The sequence below is a fragment of the Carassius carassius genome, chromosome 2 (genome assembly GCF_963082965.1).
Source record: "Carassius carassius chromosome 2, fCarCar2.1, whole genome shotgun sequence".
Lineage (NCBI taxonomy): Eukaryota > Metazoa > Chordata > Actinopteri > Cypriniformes > Cyprinidae > Carassius > Carassius carassius.
Window position 1 is genome coordinate 13,771,389 of NC_081756.1, and position 17,841 is coordinate 13,789,229.

At 36.7% G+C, this 17,841-nt stretch overlaps 1 protein-coding gene across 3 annotated transcripts in view; it reads left to right on the plus strand.

Moving 5' to 3' along the window:
- Positions 1-17,139, plus strand: part of LOC132103425 (actin-binding protein WASF3-like) — a 30,238-nt gene extending 13,099 nt beyond the window's left edge. The window contains exons 2-10 of one of the 3 annotated variants that reach the window (XM_059508533.1): positions 3,540-3,687; positions 4,843-4,977; positions 9,732-9,885; positions 10,433-10,550; positions 10,949-11,032; positions 11,400-11,578; positions 12,640-12,924; positions 15,746-16,134; positions 16,725-17,139. In XM_059508533.1, the coding sequence (XP_059364516.1) occupies positions 3,555-3,687; positions 4,843-4,977; positions 9,732-9,885; positions 10,433-10,550; positions 10,949-11,032; positions 11,400-11,578; positions 12,640-12,924; positions 15,746-16,134; positions 16,725-16,882 (1,635 nt within the window). In that variant the 5' untranslated portion in view covers positions 3,540-3,554 and the 3' untranslated portion in view covers positions 16,883-17,139. The remainder of the gene's footprint in view (positions 1-3,539; positions 3,688-4,842; positions 4,978-9,731; positions 9,886-10,432; positions 10,551-10,948; positions 11,033-11,399; positions 11,579-12,639; positions 12,925-15,745; positions 16,135-16,724) is intronic. The other 2 variants (XM_059508525.1, XM_059508540.1) reach the window with 2 other exon arrangements.
- The last annotated feature ends 702 nt before the right edge of the window (positions 17,140-17,841 follow it).

The following is a 17,841-nucleotide window of genomic DNA, read 5'->3' on the forward strand; positions in this document are numbered from 1 at the left end:
TAGTACATCAAGTTAAACTAAATGAAAATAAAAAAATATTGCTTTTATTTTTTAAATACATTTTATTCATACATTTTAACCCTAAATGCCATGAAAAGAGCCTGTAATTTTACTTTTGAGTACGTAGTTTCATTAAGTATGAGAAGTTTCTCTCTTTTTTATGGCCCAGATATACTTCACTTTTCACATTCCATCTTGTGCACAGCTTTCAAAGTACACTCTACCACAGATGAGTGGGATATACTGGTAAAATGCATATAATACTGATAAAACATGAATTCTCTGAAAGTCAAAGTCATTAAAAAAAAGTGTCTATTGAATAAATGTAGGCAGAAAGTACACAGGGTTTTTTGAGAGACAGCCAGGTTTTGAGAGAGTCTGATGTGCTCTTTAGCTCCAAATTCCAACACCGACAGATATTCTCTCTCTCTCTCTCTCTCTCTCTCTCTCTCTCTCTCTCTCTCTCCATTAACCCATCCTTTTATTACTTACACTTCACATATTCCAGCCGAGCGCTTGGGGAAGAAAGGATTACAGTCCTGTGCTTCTACAGTCTCACTCTTCTCTGTTGCTTTATTCATGAGCAGACCGAGAGATTCAGAGAAGACAGATTAAAATAGAGTGTAAATGTTTTAGTGCAGAGTGATCTATTATTGAACTGCTGTGTAATTGTTGTGATAGTGTGTGCTAGCACTTGATTGATGAAAAGCAAGAAAAATATTCCATCATATTAACATTTTAGAAACATTGACACATAATTTAAAATGCCATCCATTATTGACAGATAAAATATACAGTATCTGGTCTTTTGCATTTCCCTAGTTAAGAAACGAGATTTCAAGTGTATTCCAGTGGAATAATTCACATGGCGTTTCACATGTCTGATTCACACTGTGAGAGCAGAATAAAAAAAATAATAACCCCTGTGATTGGTCTGACTAAAAGAGCCCTTGCTGTAGTTCTTGTGATATCAGTCACATTAAAAATGCTAAACATTATTTACTTACTAATATTGTAAAGTGACTTGGTTATTTTTAGTGCAACCACATGTGGAGTGGAGGTCTGAATTTGACACAGTTGTTTGATTATTAACAGAAATCCACTACATTCAATCAAAAGTTTAGAATGATTAAAGTTTTTGTTCTGCATTTAAAGCTGCAGCTATTTGGTCAAAACTACAGTAAAAACAGTAATGTTATGAAATACTTTTATACTGCAGTGTGTAATGTAGCTGTATGTGTACAGTATATAAATGATTAGTAAAGTTATAAAGTCGAAAGTGCGAGATAAAGTCGTTGTCTCCCTAAAGAAAGAATTGACTCTGAACAACCTTAAATGAGTTGTCATTCACTTCCGTTAGGCTACATGTCACGAGGTGAGTCATACATTTCCATAATGCCTGCCCATGTTCTACATCTATAAAATTCATTGCAGTACAACCTCAATTTTTGTGACTGCTTCACAAAATGATTTTTCACAAAATGCTTGCTCTTGCTCTGAAAAGATGGCTCAGTACCTAGTGTATTTGGACCAGCTGGCTCCACTGAATCACAACCTGTAAGTATGATAAATAATAGAGGTTTATATTTTCTGAGTGTTTAAAATCCGGAACTATGGCAATGGGTGTATCATTTCTGACATGTGCAGTATGCAGTAGACCAATCACAGCAGACAGAGCCATCTGATAAATCAGAGCAGAGTAGGCTCATGGAAAGGAGGGGTTTAGAGAGACCGAATCTTAGAACTGCTTGAATTAATCGTTTGAGAATAGTTGGAAAATTAGGTGATATTAAATGCATAATTCACAAAACATTTGCTCTTGCAAAATGGTTCTGTACCCAGTTTATTTAGACCAGCTGTCTCCACTCAATCACAACTTGTAAGTATGATACTGTAAATAGTAAATGTTTATATTTTATATAAAAGTGTTTTTTGACCTTGCATGCATGTAAACCTAGTGTAGAAGACTCCCAAAACAATATTAAGAACCTTAAAATGGCTTAATATGGGCACTTTAAAATAACTGTTTTCTATTTAAATATATTTTCAAATATAATTCATTTTTGTGATTCCAGTGCTGAATTTTCAGCAGACATTACTTCAGTCTTCAGTGACACATAAAACATTTCTTTTATTATAATTATTATCACCACAAAAAATGGCTGAGAACAAGTGTGCTGCTTAATATGCTTTTTTAGGATTATTTGATGAATATACCAATATAGGTTTGTTGACATTAACAGTCTAGAAAATTTTCCAATCACTTTCCCACAGAAATAATAACTAGACGCACAAAGAAAGCAGGAACACACACACATCTGCGGTCCCACCAGGCTATAACAGCACTCCTTTCATGTCTCATTAGCAGCATACTCATCCGCTTTAGTTGCCAGGCGATGTTGTCTGTGTGCCCAGGTCGCTGAACCATTGCTCTTGTGTTAGTGTGTGTGATGCCAGTGACTGTCTCTTATTACTGTTCGTCTGTGGACATAGGTGGTCTGTAAACAGGAACAGACCACAGTAGGTCCTTTTTCAAAAACAGGGACCCATGTCAGATGTCTCTATTAAATACAGACAAATGATTATTCAGCATAAAATGCTTAAGGCATGCTGGTTCAACTGAAAAGACAACTTAAGCATGTAAGGTTTTGAGATTTGATGTTATAGAACGAATTTCAAATTTCATACTAACACTTTTTACCTTTACATTGGCTTCCATTTTGTACATACAGTAGAAAGGACTTTCCAGGGCTATGTGACAGAGTTTCGGGTCAGTTGATTATACGGTCACTCGCCTTGTTGGGCAGTTCTGCTTTGTCACCTTTAAAAATTTGGTTTTATATGACATAATGAACATTGTTATCCAGCTGACTAACAAAGATGATTTTTTTTTTTTTTTATTAAATGACTTTTGGAATCTTGGGAGCAGCAAGCAAATCATTTTGCAATATATACCATTGTTTTTGTTTGTTATTTCAGTGTGTGTGTATGACTGGTAGAGAAAGCTTTCATGGAGTTAAAGATTATAGTATATTAGTTATTCATTTTAAACAATTAAAAACACAATTTATGAAAAGTGAAAAATATAGTTGATATACTGTTTTTTTATGGTTAGCAATGAAATAATCATATACATTTAAAAAGATAAAATCTAAATAAAATATACATGTATTATGAATTTAAAAACCATATTTAAAAAATGTGTGAAAATATATTTTTCTCTTAAATGTCATATTTTCATTTTGGCTGTGAGGATACTCAGTTTACATTTAGTTTATTTTAGGGCTGTTTTTATAGTTATTAAATTTTCAACAACTAAAAACGTAATAAATATGTTGTTAAACCTAAATTGTAAGTAAGTTCAGGAAATTCTTATATACTTTAACAAACAATGACACATTTAAAAAACAATATTTTTTGCCTAACTGAATGCATGTGTGTATTTTTTATTTATAGCTCTGGAAATATACCTCCTTATTTGGTTTGAGTTCATTAGCTGGCTGATTTGTGTCTCAATGGGTCTCCCCGTTTCTCTCTCTCAGCAGTAGTCAGTCATGCCACTGGTGAAGAGGAGTATTGAGCCCAAGCACCTGTGTCGAGGAGCTCTGCCTGATGGAGTTCCCAGTGAGCTGGAGTGTGTCACCAACAGCACCCTGGCAGCCATCATCAAACAACTGGGCAGCCTGAGTGAGTAACATCCTACTTTTCTCTCTTTTTCTCTCCAGTATTAAAAAAAAATCATGATTCATCGTTTTGGCAGTATTCAATTCTTGGGTTGTTTTATATAAAAATATAGTTAAAATAGTTGGGCCATAATTAGTCAGAAAGAGCTTTATTATCGTAAAGTACAGACATTGTGCAAACATGCATGATACACAGTAGAGATGAACTATAACACTAAGAAAAAGAGAAAATGAAATAATGCAATGTAATTCAGAAGTAGAAATATAGAGAAAAACATAAATAATTGTTTTAATGAATGTACAAATAATTTGTTTTCAAGTGTACAGTTTATGTAGTTTACAAATGTTCAATTATCAGATGCTATGTAGAAATGTGTCCACCATAATAGACAATGTATAGTTGCTAAAGTTGGGAAAAAACTGTTCTGTTGGTTGATGCTTTATAGTGCCGTACAGAGTGCAATATTTGAAATGAGTGTGTGGGGTCCAGACTCCAGAGTGATTTTCTTAGCCCTTTTCCTCACTCTGAAGGTAAAGATCTTGGAGGTTGGGCAGGCAGGAACCAATAATCCTCTCAGCAGTCCTGACTGTCTGTTGTAGTCTCTTGATATCTGATTTGGTAGCTGAACCAAACCAAACAGTTATAGATGAACAAAGGACAGCCTCGATGACAGCCGAGTAGAACAGTTTCAGCAGGTCCTGTGGCAGGTTGAATTTCCTCAGTTGGCGTTTGTTTTTATGATAGAGTCAATGTGAGTGTCCCACTTCAGGTCCTAAGAGATGGTGGTGCCTAGGAACTTAATTGAATCTACTGCAGCCACAGTGCTGTCCATAATAGTGTGAGGCCGATAATGGTAGTGTCATGTGCAAAATTTCAGGAACACAAGGAAGAGTTGCATATTATTTGCACTAATATAACAATATGCAGAAAAAAACTGTTTTACCTGCAGATATTTTCTTGCAAAAATGTTTTCATATATGATTAAATAGAGATCGTGTTGACACAAGCAAATTATTTCCCAACCAAGGTCTTCAACAACTCTTACAAACCCTCTTAATAGAACCACTGTGCTAGACAAGCACCCAACCTAGCATGGAAATTCAATTGATCTTTTCAGTTTGCCATTCTCTTAACTTTCTGTAGCCATCTGTCTTGCAGGTCGTCACGCAGAGGACATCTTTGGAGAGCTGTTTAATGAAGCCAACAGTTTCTACATGCGTATGAATAACCTGCAAGAGAGAGTGGACCTGCTGGCTATCAAAGTGACCCAGCTGGACTCCACCGTGGAAGAGGGTAACGTCAAGCATTAACCTTAATCTCTGCATCATCTCCAGATCTTATCAAGCTTTCAGCTGTAGCAGCTAGCAGCTGGAGAGAGGCTGACACAGAGCGTGTTTGCCTTCGAGAGCTGTCCTCTATAATGGTCTTCTTTTAGCCTGTTGTTAGAAGGATGGCCCAGCTTTCTCTGCCATGAAAGGGAGAGACATCAAACCGTATCACTATCAGTCTCTTGTCTCAATAAAAGGAGCAGATAGCAGAGCTCAGCACAACTCTGATGTCAGGCTATGTGTTTGATGGACATAAGAGAAGGTATTTTTATCTGTAAACGCAGTATGCAAAATAAAGATTAGGACCACGTTACATGTTTTAACGATGTCCTCGTCTATTTAAAACATTCAGCCCAGCTGTGATCGATAACTGGAGAGCCGATAAGGAGGGTTTAATATGTTCCATCTCCCCTGTGACCCCCTCACCAACGGAGAAGAAACATCAACGTTTCTTTTAAAGTCTACGTGTTTTATTAACACCTGATTCACAGTGAGCGTGTGTGTGTTTATAGCACTCTAATGTCTATCTTAGGTCTGTCTGACCTGATGGTGATCTGGGGTTTATGTGTGCTGCATGTAGAATGGAGGGTTGGGAAGGAGATGGGAAGTGAGAGGAGAAGAATGAGATCTCTGAATATCGAGACATCTCTCAGAGATGAAGAGACAGAATAATATGTGTTTCCAGAAAGGGTGATGGGGTTTGCTGGCATTCGTGGTTGTGTCTGATCCAAATATTTCACCCCCCCCCACCCCCTAAACGTCCGTTCTAATTATTAATTTATAACAAGCCAATCCAGACTTAAAACTGAGCTTCTTTTGCACACAAAGACAAAATAGATATTTAGAGATACAAAAAAGAGAGAACAAAATAAATAAACAAGGAAGTAAAATGAAACTAATAAAACTAGCCAAGTAGACAGTGTGTGATTTGTAGAGCTGTATATTAGAGAACAGTGCCTCATTACATAATAATATGTGTTAGAGCCAGGGTTATTATAGTTAACTAAAACTAAAATAAATTAAAAAAACTACAATAAATAATAAACATTATCAAAAATAAAATATTTTTTTCAGGAAGTAGCCAAAACAACATTTCTTATTGTCAATATGTTTAACAATGTAATAAAATAACTAAAATTAACATAAGTAAAAACTATATAATAATAAAAATGACAAAACATAAAACAAAATTACTAAAACATTAACTTTAAACCTTTAAGGTTAAAATGAAAAAAGAAAATATCAAACTATTAATATTATAAAATATTAATAGAAACTATAATAGTATCTCAGTGATAATAAAATAGCACTGCTCAGTTCAGTTTTTTTTTTTTATCAATAACATTCTGATAACAGGTGAATCTAACAGGAAACACTTCTAAATGAAAAAGACAACCATTTTAATGGTCAAGGCAGAGAATAGGTATAAGATAACTGTTTTAGACTGAATGTCTGTTAGTATTTGAACAAATGGACAACGAGAGGGGTTTTCTCTTCCATTACTGTAGCATTGCATTGTGGCTCAAAGCTCATAGTACATATTTTGAAAAGCAGAACCATCTGGTTTTATAAGTTGTCCCAGGTTTGACCTTATATACCCCATTCCTGCCATCAGATCAGCTAGTATGCTGAATATTGAATTATTAATGTTCAATAAAGCAGTACAGTGGCCCCTGAGGCACAGCCAGTGCTTTAATATTGTGAGTGTTCTGCTGTGGTGTACATAATTAGAAGGCGATTGAGGCAGTGCATCATTCTTTACATCAAAACAACCCCTAGACTAATGTAGAAGAACTTAAGTCATTTAGCATTGGTCCACAGTTAAGACAATAATTTCCACACAGTGTTATAGATCATTCTAAGACACACTTGCTTGACTGATGTTACGGAATGTCTGAACAGCTCTTTTCCACTTGTGCACAGCTTTCTTTAAGAAACAGACTGTTAATTTTTATACAACTTCATTTTAGTCATTTTTTTGGAATTTAATTTTCATTTTTTTATTTAACTGTATATTAGATTTTAATATTAATTATTATGCATTTTTAAGTGTGTGTGAGAGACTTTTCCAAACTCCCTGAAAACTGCAGTTGTTAAACCCCTTCTGAAAAAGAGCAATCTTGATAACACCATTTTGAGCAACTATAGACCAATATCAAATCTACCTTTTATAGGCATTATTGAAAAGGTAAAATTGAAAAGGCATTATTTATTATTGAAAAGGTAGTCTTAAATCAGCTGAACAAATACTTAAACTCAAATGGATACCTGGACAATTATCAATCTGGTTTCCGACTGCATCACAGCACAGAGACAACACTCATTAAGATAATAAATGATATTCGCTTAAGTTCTGATTTTGGTATTTTATTAGTGCTGGTCCTACTAGATCTCAGTGCTGCGTTTGACACTGTCAATCATAACATACTTCAATAGAGACTGGAAAACTGAGTCTGGCTTTCTGGGATGGTATTTAGATGGTTCAGGTCATAATTAGAAGGGATCGGTTATTATGTGAGTCTAGGAGAGCATAAGTCAGATTTGATATGGTGCACGACTAGCCATTCAAAGCACTTCATGAGAATAGGAGTAAGTGCAACTGGATGGTCGTCATTGAAGCAGGATGGAGACGGTTTCTTCGGGACTGGAATGATGGTGGTAGATTTGAAGCATGCTTGACTTAGTGAGTGGTTGAAAATGTCTGTGAAGACATCAGTGAGTTCCACTGCACAGTCTCTCAGTTCACACCCTGGAATTTTGTCAGGACCCGGAGCTTTGTGTGCGTTGATCCTGCTGAGATGATCTCCTCACGCTTTCCGGGGACAGCGCCATCACCCGGTCGCCGGGAGGAGGTGGAGTCTTCTGTGCAGTGGTGCTGTTTTGTTCCTCAAATCAAATGAAGAAGGTGTTCAGCTCGATCAGCAGAGAGATGTTGAGAGGGATGTACCGTGTATACAGCAATGAGCAGTATGGCTGTGTATTCCCTCGGTAGATAGAACGGCCGGCAATTAATAATCTGAACTCCGCCAGGGGTGAGTAGTGTTTGCAGACCGCAACAGCATCGCGGCACCACACATCATTGATGTAAACACAAAGACCACCACCTCGAGATTTATCTCCCTCTTCTGCTTCCTCTCACGCCTCCGTTGAGGGCCAGATATAGTAGTGTGGGTCAGTGATGGTGAAGGCCTCTGGAGCAGACCAGCAGGAGTTTAACTCTAAAAATGTGGTTCTTCCAACATCGAGCAGAAACTCACGACTGTATGCACACTTAAAGACAGGTAGATGCAATGAAGATGTACAAAAACACTGCGACTCACATGACAAAAAACATGAAAGCACTGTTCTGACGGAAGAGAGAAGATGTGGACGCACTGCCATCTTGGATCATTAGACAGCTGTAGCTCATCCAGAACGCTGCTGCCAGAATTCTGACTAGAACCAGAAAATCTGAGCATATCACATCAGTCCTCAGGTCCTTACACTGGCTTCCAGTTACATTTAGGATTGATTTTAAAGTACTTTTACTCATTTATAAATCACTCAATGGCCTAGGGCCTAAATACATGGCAGATATGTTAGCTGAATATATATCAATCAACAGATCACTCAGATCATAAGGATCGAGTCAGTTAGAAATACCAAGGGTTAACACAAAACAAGGGAAGTCCGCTTTTAGTTATTATGCTGCCCGTAGTTGGAATCAGCTTCCAGAAGAGATCAGATGTGCTAAAACACTAGTCACACTTAAATGTAGACTCAAAACTCACCTGTTTAGCTGTGCATTTATTGAATGAACACTGTGCAATGTCCGAACTGATTGCACTGTATTTTATGTATATTCATTTTCTATTCTTAACTGTTTTAAACTCATTGTAAACCTCTTGAATCAATTTTTAAATCATCTTCATAGTTTTTAAATTACTTGTTTTATTGTTGTGATTTTTTTATTATTATTATTTTCTTTTCTTTTATGTAAAGCACTTTGAATTACCATTGTGTGTGAAATGTGCTATATAAATAAACTTGCCTTGCCTTGCCTTACTCTGTGTATAGGTCCTTGCCTTGGTTTTGATTTGTGCAGGCAATGTACATAACATCTCAATTCACTGGCGAACAGCTCAGTCTACTGAAAAAAAACAAACAAAAAAAAAACAACCAAACCTGGAATTGTGAGGCGGGAGCTCCGCATGGTCTAGGGCAGGCAAAGCAATGATGTTGCTTTTAAATGTGCAGCTGATCTATCATCTAGCTCATCTTGTATGGGAATAAGAGAATGACCATCTGCTGTCTCCTGGACAGCTTCATCCTTTATTTCAGCAAATACATAAGAGACTTAAGAAGGGATTTCACACAGCTTTACTTTAAGGCCCTTTACTCTTTATGCTGATCAGTTGACAGTTTGTCTTTTAGTCAAACTAGACCTTTAATCACTATATAGTAAATATTAAACTGATCTCAAATTTATTTATCAGTATTATTGGGTAATAGCCGTTTCCTGCATATAAGTCTATTTCTTCTTGTTTCATTGATTCTCCATTCTCTAAAGTTTTAATATCTTAATGCCCTTTTTCTTCTCCGCTAAATATCTTGTACTTCAAATGTTTAGATCTTTGAACAAAAAAATGGCATATGTACAAATTAAGAATGATATTTGTGCAATCTCAATAATGAAATGAAAGCATAAATCTGAACTCTTCTTCTATCCCCTATCTTCAGTCTCTCTGCAGGATATCAACATGAGGAAGGCCTTCAAGAGCTCCACCATTCAGGACCAGCAGGTGGTTTCCAGAAGCTCAATCCCAAATCCTGTCCTGGAGCTCTACCACCGTGGAGACAAACCTCCCCCTCTCAATATTCTCAGCCCTTACAGGTGAGATCATCATTATCCTCACTCCAAAATCTGTGCATTATTAACTCATGTCAAATAACATTAGCAACATTGCATCTTTTACTTTTCTTCATAAGCATAACATCATCTCCGCAGGTTTTAAAATAGTGTAACTTTTCCAGTAACAAACAAATTTTAAGGCAAATAATGATGAAGTGCAGAGGTTCCTAAACTTTTTACTATGAAGGGCCAAAAATCTAACTTTATTGAAGGCAGTGAACTGAAACTGAGTGTTGCTTAACTTTATTATATTAAAATGTTCAATTAAAAAAAAAATTAGAAATGAAGAAAATGCTGCAATTGCATGTTTTATTTCCTATTTCCACGTTCCCTGGTTTGTGCATCTCTGGTGTAGTGTGACAAAATGATAAATCACTCTCTGCATATCATGCACACTTTCCGAAAATATCCTCTCAAGTATGTCTGAAAGCCCAGTTTTTTTCGGTTTCTACCCCAATGCTTCAATGCATCTCTACACAGAGAAAATGCTATTGTAGCAACCATCATATGACTTTCTTTCTTTTTAAAGAGATGATAAGAAGGATGCACTGAAGTTCTACACAGACCCCTCCTACTTCTTTATCCTCTGGAGGGAGAAAATGCTGCAAGCCACAGAGGACAAGAGAAAAGAAAAGAGGAGACAGAAGGTGTGTGTGTCTATTGCATATATATGTTTTTGTGTGCACTTTATAGTCCTGTTTCACACTGTCTGTTCTTTCTACAATCACATACTGCTTTAAGGATGTCAAAAATGCTGGAACTTCCAAAAACCAAAAAGTTGATACCAAAATAACTGTTGTTGTACGTGGTATAGTTCACGGTTAAGATTGACTTTAACTTTAAACTTTAACAAGTACTGCAAAAATTTAAAGCACATTTGGGCCCCCTGTAAAAAAAGTTTCTCAGATTCATTACCTCTTGACAAACCAGAAGCTTATGTGTTTATATGCAAAGAAGAAAGCAGAAGGAAACATCAGTGGATGTGTCTTTGTGTGTGCATGAATGAGAGCTCTAACTCCCCTAGACTTTGCCCCCTTCTCTCTAGACCAGCGGCTCAGGCCAGACTCACTCTGACCAGACTAAGTCCCACTCCAGGCAGGCCCTTCTCAGAAGCCCCCTCCTATCCTCCGTAAGAGACCTGCTTTTCTATCAGTCCTTCTATTCCTCTGTCAGCCCCTCACTTTGCTGACTCCAGTTTGTGCATTCACTTTTTTTCCCTACAGTCTCTTCAATAGCTTTTCTACTGAGTGTGTGTTTGTGTCTGTGTGTGTGTGTTTAATGCATTCCCTGAATTATGTAGAAAACTTTCTTCACAGCACCTTTCAGTGAAAAATGTGGACACTACAATCTGTGTGTGTGCGACTTTGCTCTTTTAGCTTATAGCCTAAAACTCTTTGACCAAATGTGATGAAATCCTGGGCTTTCTGAAACACTAGCCTTTCTTTCTCCCTCACTCTCGCTCTCTCTCTCTCTCTCTCTCTCTCTCTCTCACTCAGGAGCAGCAGAAACAGGTGGAGGACCCAAGTCGTGAGGTGAAAAAGGTTCGTAAGGCTCGGAATCGTAGGCAGGAGTGGAACGTAATGGCGTATGATAAGGAGTTCCGCCCAGACGCCCGCCTCACGCCTTCACCGTACCATGGCATGTCCTCTGAGGGCTCACTTTCACCAGACAACAGGTTGGGCATCTCTTTAGCTTTTGACTATTTTTTATTTTTTTTTTTTTTATTTTTTTATGCAATACAAATGGGATGCGGTTTAGCATAGCTCTCTACTGCCATCTGTTGACAACACTTGGAGCTGTCTGTTTGTGTTTATCGTCATGCAATCTAAAGCATCACAACTTTACACTGTTCTATTTATTTATTCGTTTTTATTATTAGTTCTTAACTTTTGATAATCAGGTTAAACAATTATTTCATTGGGGAAATTATTTTACATTGCGCAAATTGTGAGTGCTTAATGTGCTTTTTATGTGGTTATTAATTTGCCTAAAGGTTCTGTTATTAGACATGGTCGTTCTTTGTCGCACCATTAAGCAAATAAAACAGCAGAGTCATGTACAAAACATTTAAACATTTAAGTTTGAAAATTGGTTCATAAGTTTGATTCATTTGGTGAAATCAGTTCAAACTGTCTCTTTTAATAAATCTGCTCTGATCCATTGATTTGTTGTAACCCTAACCCTGTGTGAACATTTCTTATATTAAAATGATTTAGATACAGAGTTTTAAATGTATGTTGAAAATATGCAGTATGCACTGTAGCTGAATGGTGCTGTTCATTGTTTTGAAGGGAAGAATGTTTACATTGGTTACATATTAGAATGAACAAATAATGTTAACTTATTAGAATAATTTTTGAAGGATCATGTGACACTGAAGACTGGAGTAATGGCTGCTGAAAATGCTAATTGCTGCTTTCCCATCACTGGAATAAATTACATTTTAAAATATTTTAGAAAATAGTTATTTTAAATTGTATTTATATTTCCAAATATCTCTTTTTTAATATACAATAAATGAAGTCTTGGAGCTTAAGAAACTATGCCTAGGACTTTGCAAATCCACAATCAACAGTCAAAATTATTATGTTTTGTGCATGCAGCACTAGAATCCAAAATAAAAATTTTAAAGCTCAGGAACCCATAAAGATATTTGCATTTAATATTTCTCTCTTCATTTCCTTTTCCCCTTCTCTCTCATTTGTCTATCACTCTCTGTCTCTTTTCAATCATCAGGTCGGTTGCCTCAGACATGGGTGAGCACTCTTACCCAGGCAGCCCCAGTCACCCGGCTCAGCAGATGGCCGTGGCCAGTGCCTACTCCGCTGCCAATGGCAAAGATCACCTCATGGCCCCCTCTCATGTCCAGACCCAGTCCCTAGGCCGTGTGTATCGGCCGGCCGCTTCCTCCTCCGCTCCACCTGGGAGACAGACCACTGGCAGGGTTCAGACGTCCCATGGACAACCAGTTACAGACCCTGCTCTCAACGGGCCATGTCCCCTGCAGGCTAAAGACTACAGGTCTGGTATTCTTTAGCTTCTCTTAATTCAGTAAATATCTGTAATATAAAGGGTGTAAAGCAGGGTTTTCTAATACTTTATATTATTTACCGTATTTTCCGGTTTTCATAGTTTGACTGGTCCTGCGACTTATAGTCAGGTGCGACTTATTTATCAAAATTAATTTGACATGAACCAAGAGAAATGAACTAAGAGACATGAACCAAGAGAAAACATTACCGTCTCCAGCCGTGAAAGGGCGCTCTATGCTGCTCAGTGCTCCTGTAGTCTACGTACACTGAAGACATTGAGCGCCCTCTCGCGGCTGTAGACGGTAATGTTTTCTCTTGGTTCTTGGTTCTAAATAAATGCGACTTATAGTCCAGTACGACTTATATATGTTTTTTTCCTCATCATGACGTATTTTTAGAATGATGCAACTTATACTCAGGTGCGACTTATAGTCCGAAAAATACAGTACATGAAATACCCACAAATTTCAAATAAACATTCCAACCATTCAGTAAATATAATAAATAATAAATTTAATGACTCATTTTGTATGTAAGATGAGTTTATTCATTTTACTTCACATTGTATTTTATTCAGTTTGCTTTTATGTTTCTCTTACTCAATCTCCATCATAAACTTCTAGGGGTTGTACTACCCTGGTCTAAATGCTCAGGTTTCATTCATCAGAGTCTAAATAACTTCCAAAACACACATGATCATGTGTAAAATTATCCTTTACCGTTAGCTATCTGTTAACACACAAACTCACTCACACATCATTTTAGTTTTATCTACATGCCATTATAGAATTTATTAATATGTTGAATTCGCATTTCTAGATTTATCTTAAATTAATTTTTGTTACATGCTTTTGTCATTTTTATTAGCTGTTTTTAATTTATTTTGATTTGTTTTAGTAATTTTAGTACCTCAAATTAAATTTATTTGAGTTTTTTAGGTTTGTCATCAGATCTTATTAATTCAGCTTTATTTCAATTCACAATAACAGTTTTTAATAGTTTTATTATTAGTCAGCAATAACAATATGTATGCAAGACTATATTTTTGACGTCAGTTTCTAAAAGCTGGGTTGAAAACTATGGGCCCTAGTATACTGTCAATTGTGAACAGCTCTCTATCTAATGGTTCTGTCCCATCTTGTCTTAAACATCCAGTGGTTTCTCCTTTAATTAAAAAAACAAGCCTAGCAGCTACAGAATTGATTAACTTCCATCCCATTTCTAAACTACCGTTCCTATCTAAAGTCATAGAAAAGGTTGTTTTTTTTACATATTACTCCTTTTTTTTATCAATTAATGCTGTTTTAGATTAATTTCAATCTGGTTTCAGAGCTGGTCACAGTACAGAGACTCCTCTGGTAAAAGTTTTGAATGATTTGTTTTTAGCATCTGACTCTGGGAGGGCTGTGGTTTTAATCATGTTAGATCTCAGTGCCGCATTTGACACTGTGGATCATTCAATTCTTTTAAAAAGGTTGGAGTGCGAGGTTGGGTTTAGGGGTACTGCTCTGAAAAGGTTCCATTCTTCCCTTAGGATAGAAAATTATCTGTTAATTTTGCAAATGTCTCTTCTTCTGTGGTTCCTTTAAAATTTGGTCTCCCTCAGGGCTCTATTTTAAGTCCTATATTGTTTTCTCTGTATATGCACCGCTTGGGATCTGTCTGTCGTCGTTATGACATCTCGTAACATATGTACGCAGATGACACACAGATTTATTTTCCCCTTAAAGTTGGAGATGAACAGTCTTTGCAATCTTTGTTACTCTGTCTGAATGAAATTAAAATTTGGCTCTCTAATAATTTTCTTCAGCTGAATGAAAAAAAATCTGAAATCATAATATCTGGGCCATCAAATTTTGAAGAGTGCGAAGTCAGTATTCTTGCTCCTTTGGAGATGACTGTGAAGGATGATGTGAGAAATCTTGGGGTCATTATTGATTCATCGCTTAGCTTTGATAAACAGATTAACTCAGTTGTAAGAAGTAGTTTTTATCATCTTAAAATTATTGCTAAGCTTAAACCTTTTCTTAGTTTTAAGGATTTGGAGACTGTTGTTCATGCTTTTATTTATTTGTGACTGGACTACTGTAACTCCCTCTATGTAGGGATCAGCCACAGACAACTGTCAGGTCTGCAGCTTGTACAGAATGCTGCAGCTAGACTTCTGACGGGCACCAAAAAAAGAGAGCACATCACTCCGGTTTGACTCTGGTTTGCAGTCAAGTTTAGGATTGATTTCAAGATTTTACTGGTTGTTTTTAAAGCTTTACGTAATTTGTCTCCAAACTATATTTCCAATCTTACAGAGCCCTACATTTCAGTTAGGTCTTTAAGATCATCAAATCAACTGTTGCTAGTTACTCCTCAGTCCAAAAAGAAGTCAAAAGGTGATCGTGCTTTCTCAGTAGCAGGCCCAAAACTGCGGAACAATCTCCCTCTTTATATTTGACCAGCTCCATCAGTGGAGGTCTTTAGGTCTCAGCTGAAGACTTATCTTTTTAGCTTGGCTTTTTAAGTAGTTCTTGTTTAATTCTGTACTTGTAAATTTGTATGTCTACTTTGTTTTTATTTTACACTGTGAAGCACTTTGGGCAATGAAGTTGTGTATAAATGTGTTATACAAAAAAATTTAAGTTGAAGTTGAAGTCAAAATAAAATGGAGGAAGGTTTATGTTTAGTTTTTTTGGCATGACACATGCTCAAATGTAAAACATTAAATAAAAAGTTTTTACTTTTCTAGGCTTAGAGCTCATCTCCTGAGTGCAGTAAATGTGTTTGATTAATAATTTTTTTCTCTGTTTGTATCTCAGTGGTCAGCAGTCTCAACATCGAGAGTATTTTGTACCTCCTGCTCCTCCTCCACCTCCTCCTATCATTCCTTCTGCCCAGACTGCCTTTGACAGTCCCACTGGCCCCTCCTCTGCCCCGGCCAGTACTATGCCATCTCTTTCCCAGACCTACAGTGTTTCTCCTCCAACCCCTGCCCTTCCTGCTTCCTACACCCCTTCCCCAACCCATCCTCCTCCCGCAGCGCCCCCTCCACCTCCACCTGGGCCACCCACACACCCCCACGCACACCCTCACTCACACACCATGCCCACTGCCCCTGCGGAAGCACCAGTTGTCCCCAGGAAGGGCCAGATACCTCTCATCCCAATGAGCGACGCACGCAGCGACCTGCTGGCAGCCATCAGACGAGGTCAAAAGATCACTCATTTATTATATTATATTAATTCTTGAATTTTATTTTTTTTTTTTCAGAAAGGGTACATTAAATTGTTAAAAAGTGACAGTTAAGACATTTATAATGTTACAAAAGATTTATATTTCAAATAAATGTTGCTCTTTTGATGTTTCTATTATTATATTAAAGAATCCTGAAAAAAGTAATTTTTCTCAAAATATTAAGCAGCACATCTGTTTTTTAACATTGATAATAATAAGAAATGTTTCTTGAGTACCAAATCCGCGTGTTAGAATGATTTGTGAAGGTAATAGCTGCTAAAAATTCTGTTTTTATGAACAGAATCAATTACATTTTAAAATTACTTCAAATAAAACAGTTGTTTTAAATCACAGTAATATTTCATTATATTACTGTTTTGATACAATACATGCAGCTTTGGTGAGCATGAAAGACTTCATAAAAAATTTTTTTTAAATCTTACTGACACCAAACTTTTGAACTGTATTTTTAATTTTTTTATTTTGGAGATAAATATGGCCTGAGCCGTGTTTCTTATCAGTTCTTGAGTTTTTTTTTTATTTTTATTAATTTATTTCTCATAGGGATCCAGCTGCGTAAGGTGCAGGAACAGCGGGAGCAGGAAGCAAAGAAGGAGCCGGTTGGGAATGATGTGGCCACTATATTATCCCGTCGCATCGCCGTGGAGTACAGCGAATCTGATGAAGACTCTGAGCTGGATGAAAATGAGTGGTCAGACTGAGACATTGAAAACAACAATAGAGGAATAAAAAAAAAAATACATGAAGTAAGAATTAGACTGTAGGTTTCAGAGAACAGAATAATCACAACTAATGTAGCATGCCGATGTCTGTCTGCACTAAAATAACACGGCTTCTGTGTTTAAAAAATAAGGGCTGTGTAAACTACTACTGGATCTGTCTCAAAGAGACCGATCCAGAAACTTTTGAATGTTAGATTGTACATCTTAAATTGAAGCCTTGACAGTGAAGTTTAATGACCCCAGTGGCCTGTTGCATAAACTGCCTAGACTAGTCTTAAAAGTTAGACACCTGATTTTTTTCTGTAAGACATGAAAACATAGATTGAATCTGAAAAGTAAGACTGATAACCACTTGGTTAACCAATTCTTAAGACAGTCTTAACATGGTGACTATGTTTATGCAACCGACCCCTGCTCATCTATGAAGCGTGTTTGAGTCCACTGCCTTGATACTATTCATCAATTACTCTAAATGTGGGGGTCCTGCCATCTGTCCTCTCTGCTGCACTCTTTCTCTCACTCTCACTAACCTTAGAACATGACCATATTAGAACAGCCAGCTGGATGATCATGCAATGTTAATTTCAGTCCTACTCGCCCAGGACTACAACTTAAAGGTCAGAGAAAATAGTTGTAAAATCATTTGGGCTAATATATTAAGCATTTACCTAAACATTTTCATGTCTAAGCCCAAAGAAACAGCTGCATTTTGATATCTTGAATGCATGTTTTGACCGAGTATCAAGCAGATAACAAAGCAGTTGAAATTATAATTGCAAGTCAAAAAAGCAATATTCTTGAGCGATTTGCTCCGATAGAGCACAAACACACAGTAGATGTTTAGTTAGATTTTTGTTTGTTGATTCAAATTTATAAAAAGTTACTCATGTTTGCATTCCAAATATCCCAGCTTATTGAATAGCATGGATGGACAATCT